Source organism: Nelumbo lutea, chromosome 1 (genome assembly GCF_056320005.1).
Source record: "Nelumbo lutea isolate HS-2025 chromosome 1, American lotus-T2T, whole genome shotgun sequence".
NCBI classification, from domain to species: Eukaryota; Viridiplantae; Streptophyta; class Magnoliopsida; order Proteales; family Nelumbonaceae; genus Nelumbo; species Nelumbo lutea.
Window position 1 is genome coordinate 35,633,841 of NC_142684.1, and position 18,207 is coordinate 35,652,047.

General features: G+C 38.1%; 1 protein-coding gene across 1 annotated transcript; it reads right to left on the reverse strand.

The window, feature by feature from the left end:
- Nucleotides 1-507: 507 nt before the first annotated feature.
- LOC148874260 (uncharacterized) lies at nucleotides 508-927 on the reverse strand. Its single transcript, XM_088960531.1, has one exon. It carries the CDS (start codon nucleotides 925-927, stop codon nucleotides 508-510), a length of 420 nt encoding a protein of 139 aa, XP_088816657.1.
- Between the last annotated feature and the right edge of the window lie 17,280 nt (nucleotides 928-18,207).

Sequence of the window (18,207 nt, forward strand, 5' to 3'; positions counted from 1 at the left end):
TTCAATGAGGTTCATAAGACCACAACCATAAATATTCAATCATCAATAGCAATAAGAGGATGCTCCTCACTGATACATGATATCTCTGCAAAAAAAAAATATTAAGATAAACACAAATTATAATTAATATAACAAAATAAAAATGAATAGGAAAAATAAAATAGAAAACAAAAAGCTTACCTGATTCCATACTCTCAAATTCTTTTAAACTCTCCTCTAAATGAAAGTAGCCATGTGATCTTTGTAGTCAATCTTGTCCACAAATGATAGCTTCCACCATTCTTGGAGTTAGAAAACTATGGAATGTATTAAGCACATGACCTCCAGTGCTAAAAGCCGATTCAGATACAATTGTAGATACAGGCATAGCTAACACATCTCGAGCCATCATAGAAAGCATTTGATATTTAGATGAATTGACTTTCCACCAAGCCAAAATGTCAAATGATTTATTTTTTGGATCTTCACATTCCTCCCCTAAATATTTATCCAATTTTGTTTTGGTATCTACTCCTCATTGGCCTGCTTTTGCTTTTTATTCGATGCATTCATAAAATCAGTAACATCTTCTACACTATCAACTTCCATCTCATTTGTGTCTTGAATTTGATTACTTGATTGAACATTATGAGATGACTTAGCTGAACCATAAAACTCAAACATGGAGACAAAAACATGTTTCACCCTCTCTCTCAACACTTGAGCATTATCAACATCATAGCATTCATTAATAACACAATCCACATATTCCAATTTACATTGACTGTCAAGAACCATTGTAATGAACAACATAATGTTGATATTCCTCACATTTTCCCAATATTTTTCAAACATCTTTTTCATCTTGGAAGCCATCAAACTAACACTAAAATGACCACCGGTACACCTCCTAGAAATAACAAGTCCAATACCATAAATTTCTTTCATTTATTCATTTCTAGTTGCATAAAGTGACCTAGACAATTTTAGTATAGTTTCATAGAAAATTTTAAGAAAAGGAAGTAAACACCGAGCATATCAATCATCATCATTAGGCAAACCCTTATTTTTTGAACTAGTAAGCTCCTCTATGTACTTACTATCAATAGTATCTAACAAATCAAATGCCTTCTAAAATTTTAAAGCAGATTCCAACATCAAGTAAGTAGAGTTCCACCTAGTACCAATAACTAAGAAAATAAGACTCTTACTCTCTATCTTTTCTTTCTCTACACAATCCATAAACATTTGCAATCGTGATGGAGAAGACCTTGCATACTTCACTACATAACGGATCCTAAAAATAGACTCATCCAACTTTAATAACCCTTCTTTGACACTTAAACTCAAAATATGTGCACCACATCTCATGTGTAAGAACCCACTCTTTAAAACACTTTCCTTCCAACTGCTAAGTCTCTTTTTCAAGTATTGAATTCCCACATTATTTGAGCTTGCATTGTTTACTATGACAGTGAAAAATTTTTCAATGCCCCAATCAAGCAAGCATCTCTCAATTGCCTTGTCAAACACTTCTCCTGAGTGGCTGGAAATTGGACAAAAATTTTAATTTTTTTTATACAATCTCCAGTCACCATCTATGAAGTGGGCAATGAGACACATATAACTAAGATTTTGACAAGATGTCCATGTGTCTATAGTAAGGTGGATCTTCAATGGTAATTTCTTAAATATTTCTTCAACTTCCTCTTCTCCTCTGTAAAGAGATCATAACAATCTCTAATTATTGTTTGATATGAAGGGACTATAAATCATGGTTGCATGGTACCACAGAAGTCACGGAAACCCTCCCATTCCACATGATTAAAGGGTAATTCATCTACAATAATCATTCTTACAAGTGCCCTTCTACAATCTTCTTGGTCAAATTTATAAGTTACAAGTATTGGTGTGATGCCCTTCCCCCCTCTTTTGCATTTTGATATGAAGACCCCAGAGTTTTTTGTTTATTGTCCGCATTTAAAGGATACTTTTTATATCTAGTCAACTGATTAATCAAGCAACTTGTACCACTTGCACTAGGACAAGCTAAGTCCTTACCACGATAGTTACATGATGCTCTTTGATCACTTTTAACTTAACAAACTATCTTAGTGAAGTGAACCCACACCCAAGATTTTTTTTAGAAGTAGAAGAAAGAGTAACCTTTGAATCAACCTCCATAATAGGTGGATTTGATGCATTGCCATCATCACTTTGAGGTTTAGGAGGAGGATTTGTGCTTGTGTTACTATTACCCATACTTGACATCTAATAAAGAAAAATTATGAATCAGAATGAATGAATAAGAAAAATAATTAATAAGAATGAATAAGAAAAAGTTGGGAATTTTCAAGGCTAGAAAAATTTTCAAGAAAAGGAATGAATAAGTATAAATAAGCATCAAACATCCATTGTTGAATATACAAAGCAAGTAAGCAGTTGTTTACTTGATTAAATAGGTATCTATTAAAGTTAGCAAGTGGTAGGAATTGATTTTTCAGCAGAAATCATATTATGCAATAGAAGCCATCCATACATAATCATCAAAAATCCATAACTGAAGTTTGTTAAACAATAAGAATTCTTTTTTGAGGTTAACCTCAAATCACAAATGATGACATAGGACCTTCCCCCTGACCATCTGAAAGATGGAATCACACATTACAAGCTTATCAAAAGAGGGGAAAACTGAAAAATACCTTTAAGAACTTTGTCAAGACAAGATTAATTTTGTAGAATTATCTATCCTTTTTCTCAAGTAGAAGTGCATTCTATTAAAATAATACAAATATCAGGAAAACCACTAGCATAAGTTTGATTCCGTACATATGTTAAAGGTGCTAACAACAATGCAAAACAAATCATCATAGCCTTCTCAAATCTCCTTTTGACTTTTGAGTTCATCTTAGTTTTGCTAAACAAAAGGCTAGAGGCTATAAATTACGTTGGAGTACATTCCCAAAGCATAAGAATCTTTCTTTTCTTTTTATGTAACAATATTAGCAGGAGCAGTAGCACTTTGCCATGAAAGGTTTATCTATTCCTACATTTCAAATATTACAAGTGGACAAGCACTAAAATAGCTTCCTATATGTTAAGCAAAATGTGGTCTATCAAATTAAATATTTTTTTGACTTGAAAAGTGCAACTTAAATATTTTTTTTATCAATAACATATTAACATGATCAAAGAGAGTATATTAAACAGTAGCAAAACCCCTGTTCAAAGCGTAGCAGATTGTAAAATATAGAAAGTGGTGGAATGGTTCTAGTAGAGTAGCTCATTCTTGAAAATTAATCACATAAATTTGAATTGGTCCCATTGCATGCCGAACATGCCGTATAGCTTATCTGAACCAAGATTATTATATCGGTAGCATTTTCCAAAATCAATGACGATGACAAGGGAGAAATAGAACCGACGATGGTGATTGGAGAGGAGAAATTGTTTGGTTCTTTGATTCTATCTGAGGAGAAGAAAGAAGACTAAAAGAGGCCACAACCCACAGGCAACGATGACAAGGGAGAAATAGAAAACCGGTGAACTAGACAACAGCGGAGGCAATGACGACGTCGGAGAAGAAACAAGAGGTGATGGAAGAGTAGTGGCTTACTTGCTAGGGTTTCTTGTGAGTAAATGAGTGAATTCTTTTGTTCAAACAAGAAGAAAGAAAAAAGGGTTTTGTTTTCATGTTTGAATAAATGAAAAAAATCATTTTTTTGGGCTTGGACCGAGAGAGAGGGTTAGAGGGGCGCTAGGGGCTGGGCTGGGCTGGGCCGCTGGGGCAGGGAAATATAAAAAATATATAATATATAAAAATTCAGTTTGGTTAACCTCTAGTTTTTTGATAGGTTAACCAAATACCAAACCAATCCTTCGGTTTTTTTAAACCAAACCAAAACCGAATCGACCGGTTCGGTTAACTGGATTTTTCAAATTGGTTTTCGATTTTTCGGTTTCTTATAGACACCCCTAAGGCTTATCTCTTAATAGAGTACAGATCCAAATTAGATTTGGATAATCTCCTAATTTGATTAGGAGAGTGCTTCATAAGAAGATAAAATAAGAAGAGGGTGAACCAGACTAGAACACCATTCTCTCTTGTTCTCTCTTTTTCTCTTTTGTCTTCTAAGAAACCCTATCATGACCATGACCTAGGCTTTCAAAGATTGATAGACATCAGTTTTCTTCAAATTTTTTCAAGAAAAATTCTGAGGAATTTCAAACACTGTATTGGTACTGCATAGATACATGCGATCAGCCTATAGTTAACTTTCTCTCTGCGATTAACCCACAGCGCGCATCACAGAACCGCGATAAACCTGTGATTCATCGCACTCTCTCGACGAGCCCAGTCCTAGGCCAAGCCAAGACAAACCCGAGCTGCACCTATGACAAGACCCGCACGTGCCCAAATTCGTGATAAACCCAAACCCATAGCCCATCAAAAGACGTAGCGAAACACCACGTAGGGTTAACAAGATTCTGCCCGCCAGGCAGTGACATCACTAAATGCCACGTCAATTAAATAAAGTGCATAAGAGGTAGTAACACACATGAGTAATGAGGGATCCTGAGGGAAAGAAAATCCGATCATCAAGAAGATCCTCATGAGATACGTGGTGAAAGCCCAATGGTGCACTTAATGATTGACAACAAATCTAATATTCTCTTTCCCAATAGTTCCTAAGTACCTTTTATCTCCTACCTTTTAGGATCTCGGGATCTCCCCCATAAATAGAGACCCTCCTCGTATTGAAACTCATTCAACACCCAGCACTCGAGCACTCTTTGTTTTTGGATTCTTTACTCTTAACACCCTTAGCCCGAAAGCTAATCTCCCAAATTCCTAGTCTTTCTCTATCTTTCAAAGAGACCGTCTCCCAACGAAGCCTTACCCTACCTACAATCCGTATCAGGTATACATTTTCCCCTTTGTTTGGATTCAAATATGGTTTGGTTCAATGCAAGACCGATGTAAAAAAATGTAATTTTTCAAAACATAAGGAATTTGATTCCCAAAAGGATTAGGAAATTTTAAAAATTTTTCCCAACCACCTAGCATGGTTTGGTCATCCATATGATGGATCCTAGCCCTTCCAACACAAAATCACTCATGGCGTTGAAGTCTTTCATGGTGAAGAAGTTAATATTGTAAAATGCTTCCTACTAATTTATCGACATATAGTGGATTATTGATTGCACTGTGACATAACGCACATTTTATCATTATCATTGTTTTTATTTCTAATTGCAGCATTGATCATGCCTTAAAAAAAGAATGATGGAAATTAAAATGAAAAATAAAAATGATGATTAAGAGAACTTGGTAACAGGTCCTTCACCACCTTCTGAAGTGTGTGGCAGCATGCCTGGAATCATTACAACCTTTAACCATCCCATTATTGTGTTTAGTCTGAAAATCCCCCATCACTTCCAAGGAGCACAAAGGAAAATAATAGCTCATGACATCATATTGATCATGCATTACTATCTTGATCATTACTGTCGTGCACTTGAAAGCACAACACTTTGCACCATCATTGAATTTATTGAGTGTTTTGTCGAAGTTTTCGAGAGTAGACTGCTCTTACATAGAAGGATGTCTATCGCCTATCAAAAGAGCAATAATGTTATATCAACCACAAGACCTCTGTTAAGTTTTCAAATTACTAGGGCTTTTGAATTACTTTCAGTATTGCATTTTGATTGACTTTTAATGCTTTTTCTTTACAATAAATTTACCCTAATTCCATATGGTTTTTACCTACCAGGGGTCATTTTCCCAAAAATTAGTAATTTTCAATTTTACCCTAATTTTGCAAGGTTCCTGATACCTAGGTGTTAGACAGTTGTATGCCCTTAGCTCCAATCAGATTGATGTACTTATGACATTTATTGTAAATGAATGATGTACATATTTGGTTTGTGCTCTTGTGGTGTGTTTCTGTGTAATATCCTTAAACTGGACATTTAATGAGACTCGTGTTAGTTTAGAATGTTCACAGCCGTTGGATAAGTCTGGGGAGATTTATCCTGCTAAGGCTGACATTGGTGTGCCGCCAAGTGTTGGGGTGGCCTGTCTCAGCTGCCAGGGTATGACCCAAAGCACATGCAGTGTAGGTTTACTTGAAACCTTGAACCGGACCAGATTTCCGGGATTGCCCTGGACCTTGAAGATTAGTGGGCAAAACTGGAAAGTTACACCTGACCCCTAGACTCGATTATCATACTGCACTAGATATCGGATTGGGCTATCTTTGATATGCCAATCGGTGAGATCCTTAGAGGGGGTCAAAACCTAGGTATGTTGGCACAGTCCGAGAATTCATCTGAGTGGGTGATCATAGTGATAGGATCAGCCCTTTTGTCGGACAAAGGTAATGATCGGGGAAGCACTCTCTCTGATGGAAACCAAGACTGCCGATAGCCAAATTCAATCATTGAGATTTGTTTTGCAAAATATATTTTATATACGGATATAAAAGTATATATATGTTACGGTTGCAAATTGTTTGCAAAAAGGTTTTAATTCCCAGGATCCATGTGAGCAGAGAGTGTAGCACTGGTCTTTGCAGCCGAGGGAGAGGTCCTCTCTTGTCGGGCAGTGTATGATCATTATGGACTGAGAGGTTAAGCGTAAGACCATTGAGGATAATACCTGAGTGGGTGATCATAGTGACAGGATCAGCCCCTTGTCGGACAAAGGTAATGATCAGGGATGCATTCTCTCTGATGGAAACCAATACTATTGACAGCTGATTTCAATCATTGAGATTTGTTTTGCAAAATATATTTTATATACAAATATAAAAGTATATATATGTTATGGTTTCAAATTGTTTACAAAAAGGTTTTAATTCCCGGGATCCATGTGAGTAGAGAGTGTAGCATTGTTCCTTGCAGCCAAGGGAGATGTCCTCTCTTGTTAGGCAGTGTATGATCATTATGGGCTGAGAGGTTAAGTGTAAGACCATTGAGGGTAATACCTGATGGGCTAATCTTGCATCTGCCCACAGTCCCTAGGTGTTACAAGGTGGCTTGGCCCAGGGACCACTTAGTGTAAGTGTTGGGCCCATAGAGTCCATGTGATGAGCTCAAGGGGTTCACTGGGCTTTCCAGTGAATTCGGCTAGGCCTTATAACAAAGGCTGGGCTGAACCTATGGCTGATGTGTAAATCAATGCTTGGATCCCATGCCATACAAGAAAGCCCAACTGGGCAGTAGTTTGGAAGGCTAAGTGAGCACATATACTTATTGGGCCTAAAGCCCATTTCGAACTGGGTTGATTTGATCAATAAATCAAAGGGGGCGAATCTGAGAGTAGATTAGCAGATAGGATAGGGTCTTACCCTATCCACTAAGAGAACCCAAATCTGAATACAGATTCAGATCTAGAAACCTCCTGATAAGATTAGGAGAGGGCTGATCGAATCTGCAGATAAGATAATGGTCTATCCTTATCTCTTAAAGGGAATTCAGATCCAAATATGATTTGCATCAGCAACTTCTAATGGGATTAGGAGCTGATCCCTTTAAGGTTATAAAAGGAGGAGGGGGTGACAGCTATTAGAAAATCACATTCTCAAACTTAGAAAAGAGAAAATAGCTTATAGTAAGACTGCGTTGATTTCTCCTTGCCGCCTCCTTCTTGCCACTACCATAACTGCCAGTTCGATCTCCTCTTTCTAGCAGGAACGATCAAGATTGGATCTTGATATCAGCCTTTGGGGAAAGGCTGATCTAAAGTTGTGCTCATAGCCTCCAACGAACTCTTGTGAAGGGTTCGGTTCATTAGACGAACATTATTGATTATGCTTCATCCTACATTGCGCCATCTTCAGTGGGAGCAGTTTTTGGCTCCTTCCTTGGGTGTCAACACCTCCATTGGGAGATACTATTTCTCTGTATTAGGTATATCCCTCTCCTGCTTCTGGTTTCAGATCTGGTTTGGTTTATGGTTCAAGATTGATCATTGAAAATGCAGATTTTCTAAAACAGGGAATGTGATTCCCAGATGAGAGGAGAGGAAATTTTTGAAAATTCACCCAACCTTCCTGCAGGGTTCGGCCATCCATATGATGGATTTCTCATTCCTTCACTAGGAGGGGTCACCTTGGCAAAAGTATTTGTTTTCACATGATAAGTTTCTCTTTATCGGTGATTTCTATTTGCTTTCTTTCTTTTATGACAAATGTACTTTGATTCCGAAGGTTCTTGATACTAGAACCTTCATTAACAGAATTTTTGTAGGCCCAACCAACAGGCTTACAACTTGGGATAGCTCGTAGCCCGAGAGAGAGAGAGAAAGAGAGGGGATCTGGTTACTCGTTGTCACTAGCTACCACTGCTAACCTAGTTCATCACCGTCGGAGAATGATAAAAACAATGAGATTTTTGCTAGTTCGTTGGTGGCTCCAGTGCTTGAGTTTTCTAGAGAAGGTAAAGTAAAAAAAAAGGTTTCTACCTGCCGCTGCTAGCATATGCTTGACGCCGACTTGCCAGAGATTGCTTGTTCGTTGGTGGTACCAGTTGGTTTGTTAAGCTATAGAAAGACTGAGACTAAGAGTGAAAACTGAGAAAGTATTGATGAAAAAAGGGAAAGAGTTAGTTGGTTAGGAACTTAGGGTTTAGAAAATATAAGCATAATTATACATTTTATATTATATAAAAAATCAAGCCGGGTCGGGCTTGGGCTGAGCTTTTTTGACAAATCCCAAGCCTAGCCCAAAAAATGATCGAGCTAAACTTTTAGGCATGAGGTCAAGCCTGCAGGCTAAAAAGCCTAAACAAGCCCGTCCAAGGGCCGGGCCGGGCTATTGGGCTACCCCGCCCCATGAACAAGTCTACTTGATACCTAGGAGGAATCACTTTGCTAAAAATAAAATGACCTGTACAAAATGGAATGGTGATGCACGAGAACTTTTCTCCTTCACCTCAATCCTCTTTCCTCGACTTGTCCCTCTTCCAAGCCTTCCCTTTGCAAAAATCTTTGTGTGCTTCTTTTCAGTATTAGTTGTTTCATAGCTTCATACCTCACAGTAAAGAGGGGCACCTCTACGAAATGACCAAAACCCAAAGAACCCAACTTTCATTCCAAAAGTCTTCAAATCTGTCGTTAAATTTGCCCGATACAAATCTGATGGCCCTGATCAACCCCCGTCTACACTTTTACCCTTAGATCAAACACCACCATTAGACTCAAGACCTCTCAAAATACCTACCCATAAAATTTCATCTCAAGATTCCTCCATTTACCCCTTCATTAAGCGAAGATTCTATTTCAATGCCTCTAGTTAGCCTAAACGTTCAAAACCCATATTCCCTTGATTTTAACACATCCAAACTAATCAAACCATACCATTAAACTCTGGATACACCAAAATACATGCCCATAAAGTTTCAACCCCAGATTCCCCCATTTGCTCATAGATCAAACAAAGATTCCTTTTGGATCATTCCATTAGCCTAAATTCCTACAATCTTAACCCTACAAGACTAATCAAATATCACCATCAGATTCTGGACATCTCCAAATACCCACCTATAAAATTTCAATCCAAAGCACCTTTGTTTAGCCCTCCATCGCACATAGATTATGTTTCTATGCTCATTTGGCTCAATCTAACCCTGTTAATCAACTCAGAATTTTCAAAAACCTCATCTTGCCAAATTTTAGTAAAAAATACCCCCGTTTACCTATCCATCTAGAAAGATTCTGTTTCGACCAATTTCATTGGCCCACACATGCAAAACCCCTCTCTATGTCCTAAGCCAATCTCAACCCTATGATCATTGACCCAAAGCCCCCATCATTGAACTAGAATCTCAAAATTACAAAAATACCCCTAATTAAGGGTAAATTTCTTAAACTATCATTTATGGTTTAGCTAATTGACTAAGTGTACCCTTACTGTTTGAAAATTAACTAACACTACCCCTACTGTTTCTGACAATTGACTAATACTTCCTTTACCTAGTATCTCTTAATATTCCATTACTAACAAGATAAAAAGACTATTTTACCCTTCTATTTTTTATAATCTGTGTACGAGGGTTATCTCAATTGGGCTAGTTTTCCGACGAACTCCTTATATGCAACGGCGGCGGTGATTTCATCGTCGAAATCACGGAAGAAATCAAGGATGAAGCCATGAATCCGAACTTCTCTACAACTCTCTCTCTTTCTCTTCCCCCATTCGTTCGTTCTCTCTCTCTCCCTCTCGCCCATGTTTCATCACGCAGTAGTAGCGGCGTACTTCTCTCCCTCCCTCTCTTCCTCTCTTTGTCCCTTTCATTCTCTCTCTCCCCCCATTCTCGATAATGCTGGCTTTATTATTTAACCCTTCTCCGACTGGTTAAAAATGGTGGTTTCCAGGTTCCACTTCTTGCTATTTCAGGTTTTAGCTTTCAAAAAATAAACTTAAGCTCAAAATTATTAAACCTGCAGAGAACCAAATTTAAAGTAAGATGATCATCCATAGCAATTCGTCATTGGAGAATTAAGTAGAACATTCGATAATTCATGGTTAAGCTTTAGTGGTTTAGGGCTAGGGGTGACTCTCAAATCCATTCTTTCTGCGACTTATGTTGTTAAAGAGGTGTCTTACAGATGTCAAGGCAGATCATCTTTTATAGGGAACATCAAGTAGATTTGAGAGAAAAAGCATTTATAGTTTTCTCCTCTTTGTTGATGACCCAAAGAATGCATAACATGAAAAACATGAGCAGGCTTGTGTAAGCCCCAAACTTGAAGAGGTGGAAACAAATCATGAAGGTTTCTTGGCATGGTGTTTCCTAGTCATCCATTTGATTGCGATCCTTCTCCAATCCTTTCCGTCTAGCTTCTTCATTCGAACCCTGGTTACAGTGATTCAAATTAAGTCTATCTGTAGCGAGCTGCACATATAGAAAAGAGATGATTAGATTAAAGAAAGAACACAGGAAAGAAAAGGACTTCAAGAAAATAGGGTTTTAAACGTACCTTAGAAGAAATTTCATCCTCGACCTCGTCCTCAATATTCGTTTCCAGTGATGAATCCTTTGAATTGATGGCTACCTTCGTGCATTCTCCTTCTTCAATCATAGTTGATCCATTTGAAACGATTTGCATTAGAATCAAGAGAGTTATTGGTGAAAAGAACTTTTGATAAATGGGTACCTTTTTGGTTCAATATTCAGTCTCCTTTTTGAAGAGGCTTGAAAATAATCCAAGCCCAGATCTTGTTGAGCGAAATTTTTGATAAATAGGCAGTTTTCTACCTTTCTGGTTTCGATTGGGTAGTGATGAAGGAAGATTTGGCCCGACCTCACAGTTGCGCAACACGTGGCAAAGGCAACAACTCGACACAAAAGCATGCCTAAGGCGCGAGCACTAAGGGGAGAAACCAGCTGACCGAACTCCCCTACCAGCGGTCCGAACTCACCCTTCGGCCCCAAACCAGACAGTAATCCGAACTGGCCTTCATGTAACAGTTCGGCACATACCTCGCCAAACTGGCCTGCCTTATAGAAGTTTGGGACACACCTCGCCGAACTGGCCTGCCTTATAGCAGTTCGGGACACACCTCGCCGAACTGGCCTGCCCTATAGCAATACAGGACATACCACTGAACTCAAGACTTCGCCTCGCTCACCACTCCACCACATCGCCCTCAGGACACCAAAACCAAACAAACCGTACCATGCCTAACACCGAGGAAGTCCGTACCCAAGGGCGGCGCACCTGACTGACTTGGGATCTAACGCTTGATGGCCGCACTCCAAACGGCCACCTGCCACCGCCTCCTGACACCGCCATCTCCAGTTACAGAGAAGGTTCCGACAAAAAGCAGTGACGGTTCTATCCCAGTAGAAAGGATGACACCCGAACTGACAGAAGCAAGGGTAAGCATACCCGACCTGACAAGGGCTTCGGAGCGAGTGCGCAAAGTGGTTATAAAAGGCCCCCTACCCCCAACAACAAGGTATGTGAACTTTGCGCCATCTGGTCTTTACTTTGCCTTTGAGAGAATACTAACTTGAGCTTCGGAGTTATCTCACCGGGTTCCCCCCAGAGTTCCCTCATCTTCTCCGTTTCAAGCCCCCCGTAGCTCCAGTCAGAGGCGAAACCATTGACAGTTAAGACCAGCCGGATTGTGCTCCATCAATTGGCGCCGTCTGTGGGAAAGCTCCTAAAAACCTCCCTCTAAATCTCAATTACCTATCCTTCTTTCAAAAACTCCAACACCCATGGCCTCCTCCAACAGTGTCGGACGTGGAACAGAAACGGCCACCACCGGAGAGCAACTCCATGTTCCCGCGGTGTGCATTGGGCAGTTCACCATCCCTCTTTCAGTGGATGGGAACCCCAGTTTGAATGTGCCACAAGCAGTGGCACCCCTGAACCCCCCTTCGTTGAACATCCCTCTTCCACTCCCTATTGAAATGAACTTCGCTAAACCAACTGTTGTCCCATTGGCGACCCGCCAGAACCAACTGGACGATCTAATGCAATGCATGCGGGCAATGCAAGCCCAAATGCAACAATTCCAGCAGCACCAACTCCAGCAACACCAGGTACTGCACCACCTCTCCCAACACCATTGCCAGCAGTAGTTCCCTTAGCTACACCTAAACCAGTCACCGCTCCCCCCCCCCGACACCCTGTTTCGAAGCCGGTTAAGGCCTCCCCTCAAGGTGGACGACCTCACCGAGGAGAAGCTTCCCAACCCCAGAACCCCCCTAATAGCCAGGCCTCATCCCCAGGCCGAAAGCAAAGAAAAATCGCCCCCGCCTCGTAGCTCGCAGGTGGGTCAGGAACCTCGTCCACAAAGTCATCTCGGTGCTCCAGGCCCGAGTTCCCACTCACGGAGAACCGGTTCAGTGCCCTAGCAACAGGCCAGCAGTTCGGGCCCATCGAGCTCGGCAATATGGAGGCCAACAGTGCCAACACCAGGCCCGCTCAAAGAAGGCGCCGGCGAAGTCGCCGAACTGCTACCCGTGTCCTACCCAAGCTTAGAGGCAAGGAAGAGACGAGCTCGGACGAGGTAAAAAACATCCCAATTCTCTCAGTTCCTTCCCCCCTTTCATCAAAACTTCTGGCAGTCCCCTTGCCCAAAGACTTCAAACTTCCATCTCTGGACAAGTATGATGGGTCCTTTGACCCCAACGACCACGTCGATGCAATCCAGTCACAAATGCACCTTGCCAGGAACAACGAGTCATGCATGTGCATGGCCTTCACCACCACCTTCAGGGGGGTGGTCCGCACCTGGTACCGGAACCTAGCTTCTGGGTCAATAAGAAGTTGGGCCCAGTTCGTGCAGATCTTCACCGCCCACTTTGTTACTAGCAAAAGGTGCCCCAGAACCGAGGAAAGTTTCTTCGGGGTAATCCAAAGAGAAGGAGAACCCATCCAGAGCTATGTCAAGCGGTTCAATGAAGCATGCTTGCAGACCCCTCGGTTAGACCCTGCGGTACAACTCACAGTGGCCAAAAGAGAGGTAACGCACAAAGAATTCAAATGGCACATGGTGGCTAGCTAGCCAGCAACCCTAGCTGACTTCCTCAAGCTTGCGGACAAGTTTATGAGAACAGAGGAAGAGATCAACCAGAGAACCGAAGGCGGGGTTGAAAAATGAAAAAGAGAAGGAGACTGAATAAGAAGCATCTCCCCCTCAAGAAAAAGGAGACTGAATGGGATGCTAAATCCAAGTATACGAGAGGGCACCCTGTTAATCAGATATACTGTTGTGAGAGCTGCATCACCCCAAAACTAAACTGGAACTGTAGATGTGATCATCATGCTTCTTGCAATCTCAACAATGTGTCTGTTCTTCCTTTCTGCAACCCCATTCTGTTGTGAACTGTAGGGACAACTACTCTGATGGACAACACCATATTCTAACAGATATGACGCAAGGTGATTTTCAAAATATTCCCTGACATTGTCTGATCTGAACACCTTTATTCTCGTTCCAAACTATGTTAGCACCATTTGATGAAATTGCCTCACCAAGGATAGTACTTCATCGTGGGATCTCACCAAGTAAATCCAAGAGTATCGTGAGAAATCATCCACAAATAAGAGAAAATATCGATAGCCTCCCATAGAAGGAACATGGTAAGGTCCCCACACATCAGAATGAATAACATCAAAAGAAGAATAGCACATTTTATTACTAGGTTTAAATGAATGTCTACAATGCTTTCCAAGTTGATAACCTTCACACTCCAAACTTGACAAACTAACAGACTCAAAGTTTTGGAAACAAAAGACTCAAAGAAGAAAAAGGTAAATGGCCTAAATGATTATGCCAAAGCATAATTTGACCCATAGACCCTGACTCACTATCCCTGTTGACATGATGACTGTTGGTTCGGCTGATATGTTGTTATTCTCTTGTCTGGGTTGGGTATTAGAGTCTCTAGTTAATAGGCCTTAGTAACTGGGCCTAATTGTATCTTGTGTTTTATTAAACTGGGTGTCCCATCACTAATCAGGGGCATCCTGGTCCTTTCATGTCAATTATGTATTGCTCTTATATTAGTGAACAGTGTCGGCTGATGAACAGTGCCCATTCGAACACATCAGCTCTCCTCTCTTCTTTTTCCTCTTCTTCTTCTTCTCAGCTCTCTCAACAGGTTCAGTTCGGCAAACAGTGCCCAAAGAAGACTCCTTATCCAAATACAGATTTGGATTAGGATAACTCCTAATGAGATTAGGAGGTTTCTTAATCACAAAGAAAAGAGGAGAAACAAGAATTCAAATTACAAGAATTTGAACCCAAAGGATTTCGCAGATAACACTGCATTCTTGAGATAGGATCTCAGAAACCCTAGAGAAAAGAAAAGTTGTTCGCCATCTTCTTCTCTAGCCTTCTCCTCCAACAGCTGCCGCCATCTACTGCTAGTTTGAGTTCTCTGTGAGGGAAGATCAAGAAAAGTTCTTGATTGTGTATGGTGCTCACTGCTTCCATCGAGTTCTTCAAAAGAACCTGGTTTGTGGGACGAACATTGCGGGTTCTGTTCCATCATCACTGTGTCATCTTCAGTGGGAGCAGTTCTTGGGATTTTCTTTGGGCGTGAACACCAACGTTGGGAGATACTGCTTCTCCGGACTAGGTATATCCCTTCCCTTCTCTTTTGGTTCAGAATTGGTTCGGTTTTGATTCAAGATAAATCCTGGAAAAATCAGGGAATATGATTCCCAGTTGGAAGAATGACAAGAAATTTTTGAAATTCGCCCACCCATTCTGCAACCCTTTTGGCGTCCATATGATGGATCTCACCATTCTTCCACCTGCCCCATTATCAAGACACTCTACCCCATTCCCACCCCATCCCCAACGTCAAGTGGGTTCAAGGCAAGGCAACCACTCCTCAATGTCGGGCGGGTTCAGGGGCAAGGAACCCCACTCCTCTTCAAGGATGGGGAATCCTCGAATTTCCCCGCCCTATCCCCAGTATTGGACGAGTTCAAGTAGAGGTGTAAATCGGGTCATGTTGGGCTGAGCCTTGGGCCAGGCCAAGCCGCAAACCGAGCCAAGCTATGAGAGGTCCATTTAAAAAAAATGAAGAAGATGTTTAAATTTTTATTTCATATGATTTTTGATGTATACAATTGCTTATATATATATATACAATTAGACCTATTCATGGGCTAGGTAGTCCGACGGTCTGGCTCGGCCTGAACCACTATTTTTTAGGCTTGGACAAAATTTTAGGCTCATGGGCTCAAGCTTGAGCTTTCTCAAATAAGCCCAACCCGATACTATACATATATAAAAAGGTACTTATGTTATATATAATAAATAAATAAATATATATATATATATATATATATGTGCTTCTTAAATTATTAATAAATATCAATTTACTATTAGGAAATATAAATTAGTTTATTAATTTATTAAATTATTACTAAATTAATATAATATTAGTTTATAAAAGTATACTAAAAATAAGACATTTTGTGTACAAATCGGGCTTTGGGCTCGGGCTTGGGCTTGAGCTTTGGGCCTTATATAAGGGCTGGGCTTGGGCTTGGGCTTGCACATTTTCTATTGATAAAGAGCCCTGTGTTAATTTTAAAACTATGATTTTTTAATATAAAATTTGTTATTTAAATATTATATAATAATATTTACCATATATGCATATAACTTCCAAGTTGAGCTTATTAGGGGTGGTTTAGCTTAGGCCCAAAAGTTTGATACCCAATTAGACTTCAGAACTAATTATCCCTGATAATGTGTGAGCATGGTGCATATCTCAACCAGACCTAACTCAAAAGAAAATATTTGCTTGAGCTTGCAAATTTATAGACCTAGTCGGGTTAGGTTAAGCTATAAACGATTTGTTACTTTTTATTATTAATTATTAAAATGTTGTTAGTTGTTAAAATTTTATAATTATTAAATTACTATATCTATTTAAAGTATAGTGATTTATGGAAATTATCATATTTTCAGAAATATTGCTAATTTCTTGGCTAAAAGTAATTAAATGTATTTTTTTACTATTTATAGCTTAAATTATAATTACTGCTAATTATAGTTTAAAAATGATTGTTGTTAATTATTACCAATAATAATAATAATACATTATTTTTAATTATTATTCAGTATTTTGCAATAAAATACAATTAATTTATTTTTTAATTATTTTTAGTATTTTATTTAAGTTCTGGTTTTTTAGAAATTTTGGATTTTTAATTAATTTTTGTTTTTTATTCTTATTTAGTATTTTTTGCATATGGGTATTTTTTTTCAATAATTTCCAGTATTTTCATCATTTGTTTTTGCATATTAGTCACTACAAAATCAATTTGCATGTGCTTTCAGTAAAAATAAATAAATAAATACCATAGTTATTAAAAATACAACTAATTTTCATTAATTTTTAATAATTTCTGGCTTGTGTATTTTTTAATATTTTTTTATTTTTTAATAATAAAATACTATTAATTGTATTTTATTATTTTCATTATTTTAAGTAAACACCTTTATTTTAATTAATTGTTAACTTTCAATATTTTTTAATTATTTTTAGTATTTTAATTATGTTTAGGTCTTTTATAATTTTTCTGATTTTTAATTAATTGTTGGTATTTTAAAACTATCAATTAATATTTTTTATTACCATTTATTAAGGTCTCAACTCATAAGTTATCTAATAATATTATTATAACTATCAATTAATATTTTTATATTTAAATTTCTTATTTTTATTAGTGTTTATTAAGTTGGACTTTTAAGTGGAATTGAAACACATTTTTAATATTTACTAAGTTTTGTTAATATTTATTATTAGTGAAAGTTTAGTGGATTTTTAAATTAATAATTTTTTATTGTTTAACCACAACTATTTATATTATTTGATTTATATCATGGTTTTCAAAATAGGACCAGATCGGAAAAGTCGGGAACTGGTCAGGTGATCGGTTCCGTTTTACCCCAGAACTGTTATTTCACCAAAAAACGTTGACCTTGGCAGTCAAACCGTTTGAACTGTCCAATGATCTTGGCCGTTTATTATTATTATTATTATTATTATTTTGTCAGAATGGGTCATCCATTCAATTTGAACGATCAGACCATTCGACCTAGAAACTGGACCTCTAACCAATTCGTTGTCTAGTTCGGTTGTAAAAACCTTGATTTATACTATTATTACTATTCTTTCTCTCTCTCTTTCTCTATCTTCTTTTAAATGTAATAATAACATGCATTAGAATAAGAGGCCTTGGAAAACTTAAAGGTTTCTCTCTAATAGTGTATAGCTTTATTAATCTATATTACTGTTTTATATTTTTAAAACAAAAGAAATTAAAAAAATACAAAAAAATGGAGAAAATAGATAAATAGCTTCTCTCAAAGGAGAGACATGCTCACATGGACACACACACACTCTTATCTATATATATATATGGAACTTTAACAAATTTTATTTTAATAAAATTAATGGAATTGTTTGGAATTTAATTATTAATAGTTTTAATTTTAGTTTTATTTTATATTAACTTTATTTTGGAATAATAATAAATTGACATTTTATTATTTTCTATTAAATACTAATTTTGTTTAATAAATTCCATTGAACTTTATTTAATAATATATTAGTAAATTTGTTTTTATTAATTATTGCTTGATTAACTTTTATTATATGTTATTAATTTTATTAGTTCTTGTAAGTATATTAATTATGAAGTTAGAATTTTTGAAGTACTAATTTTTATTAATA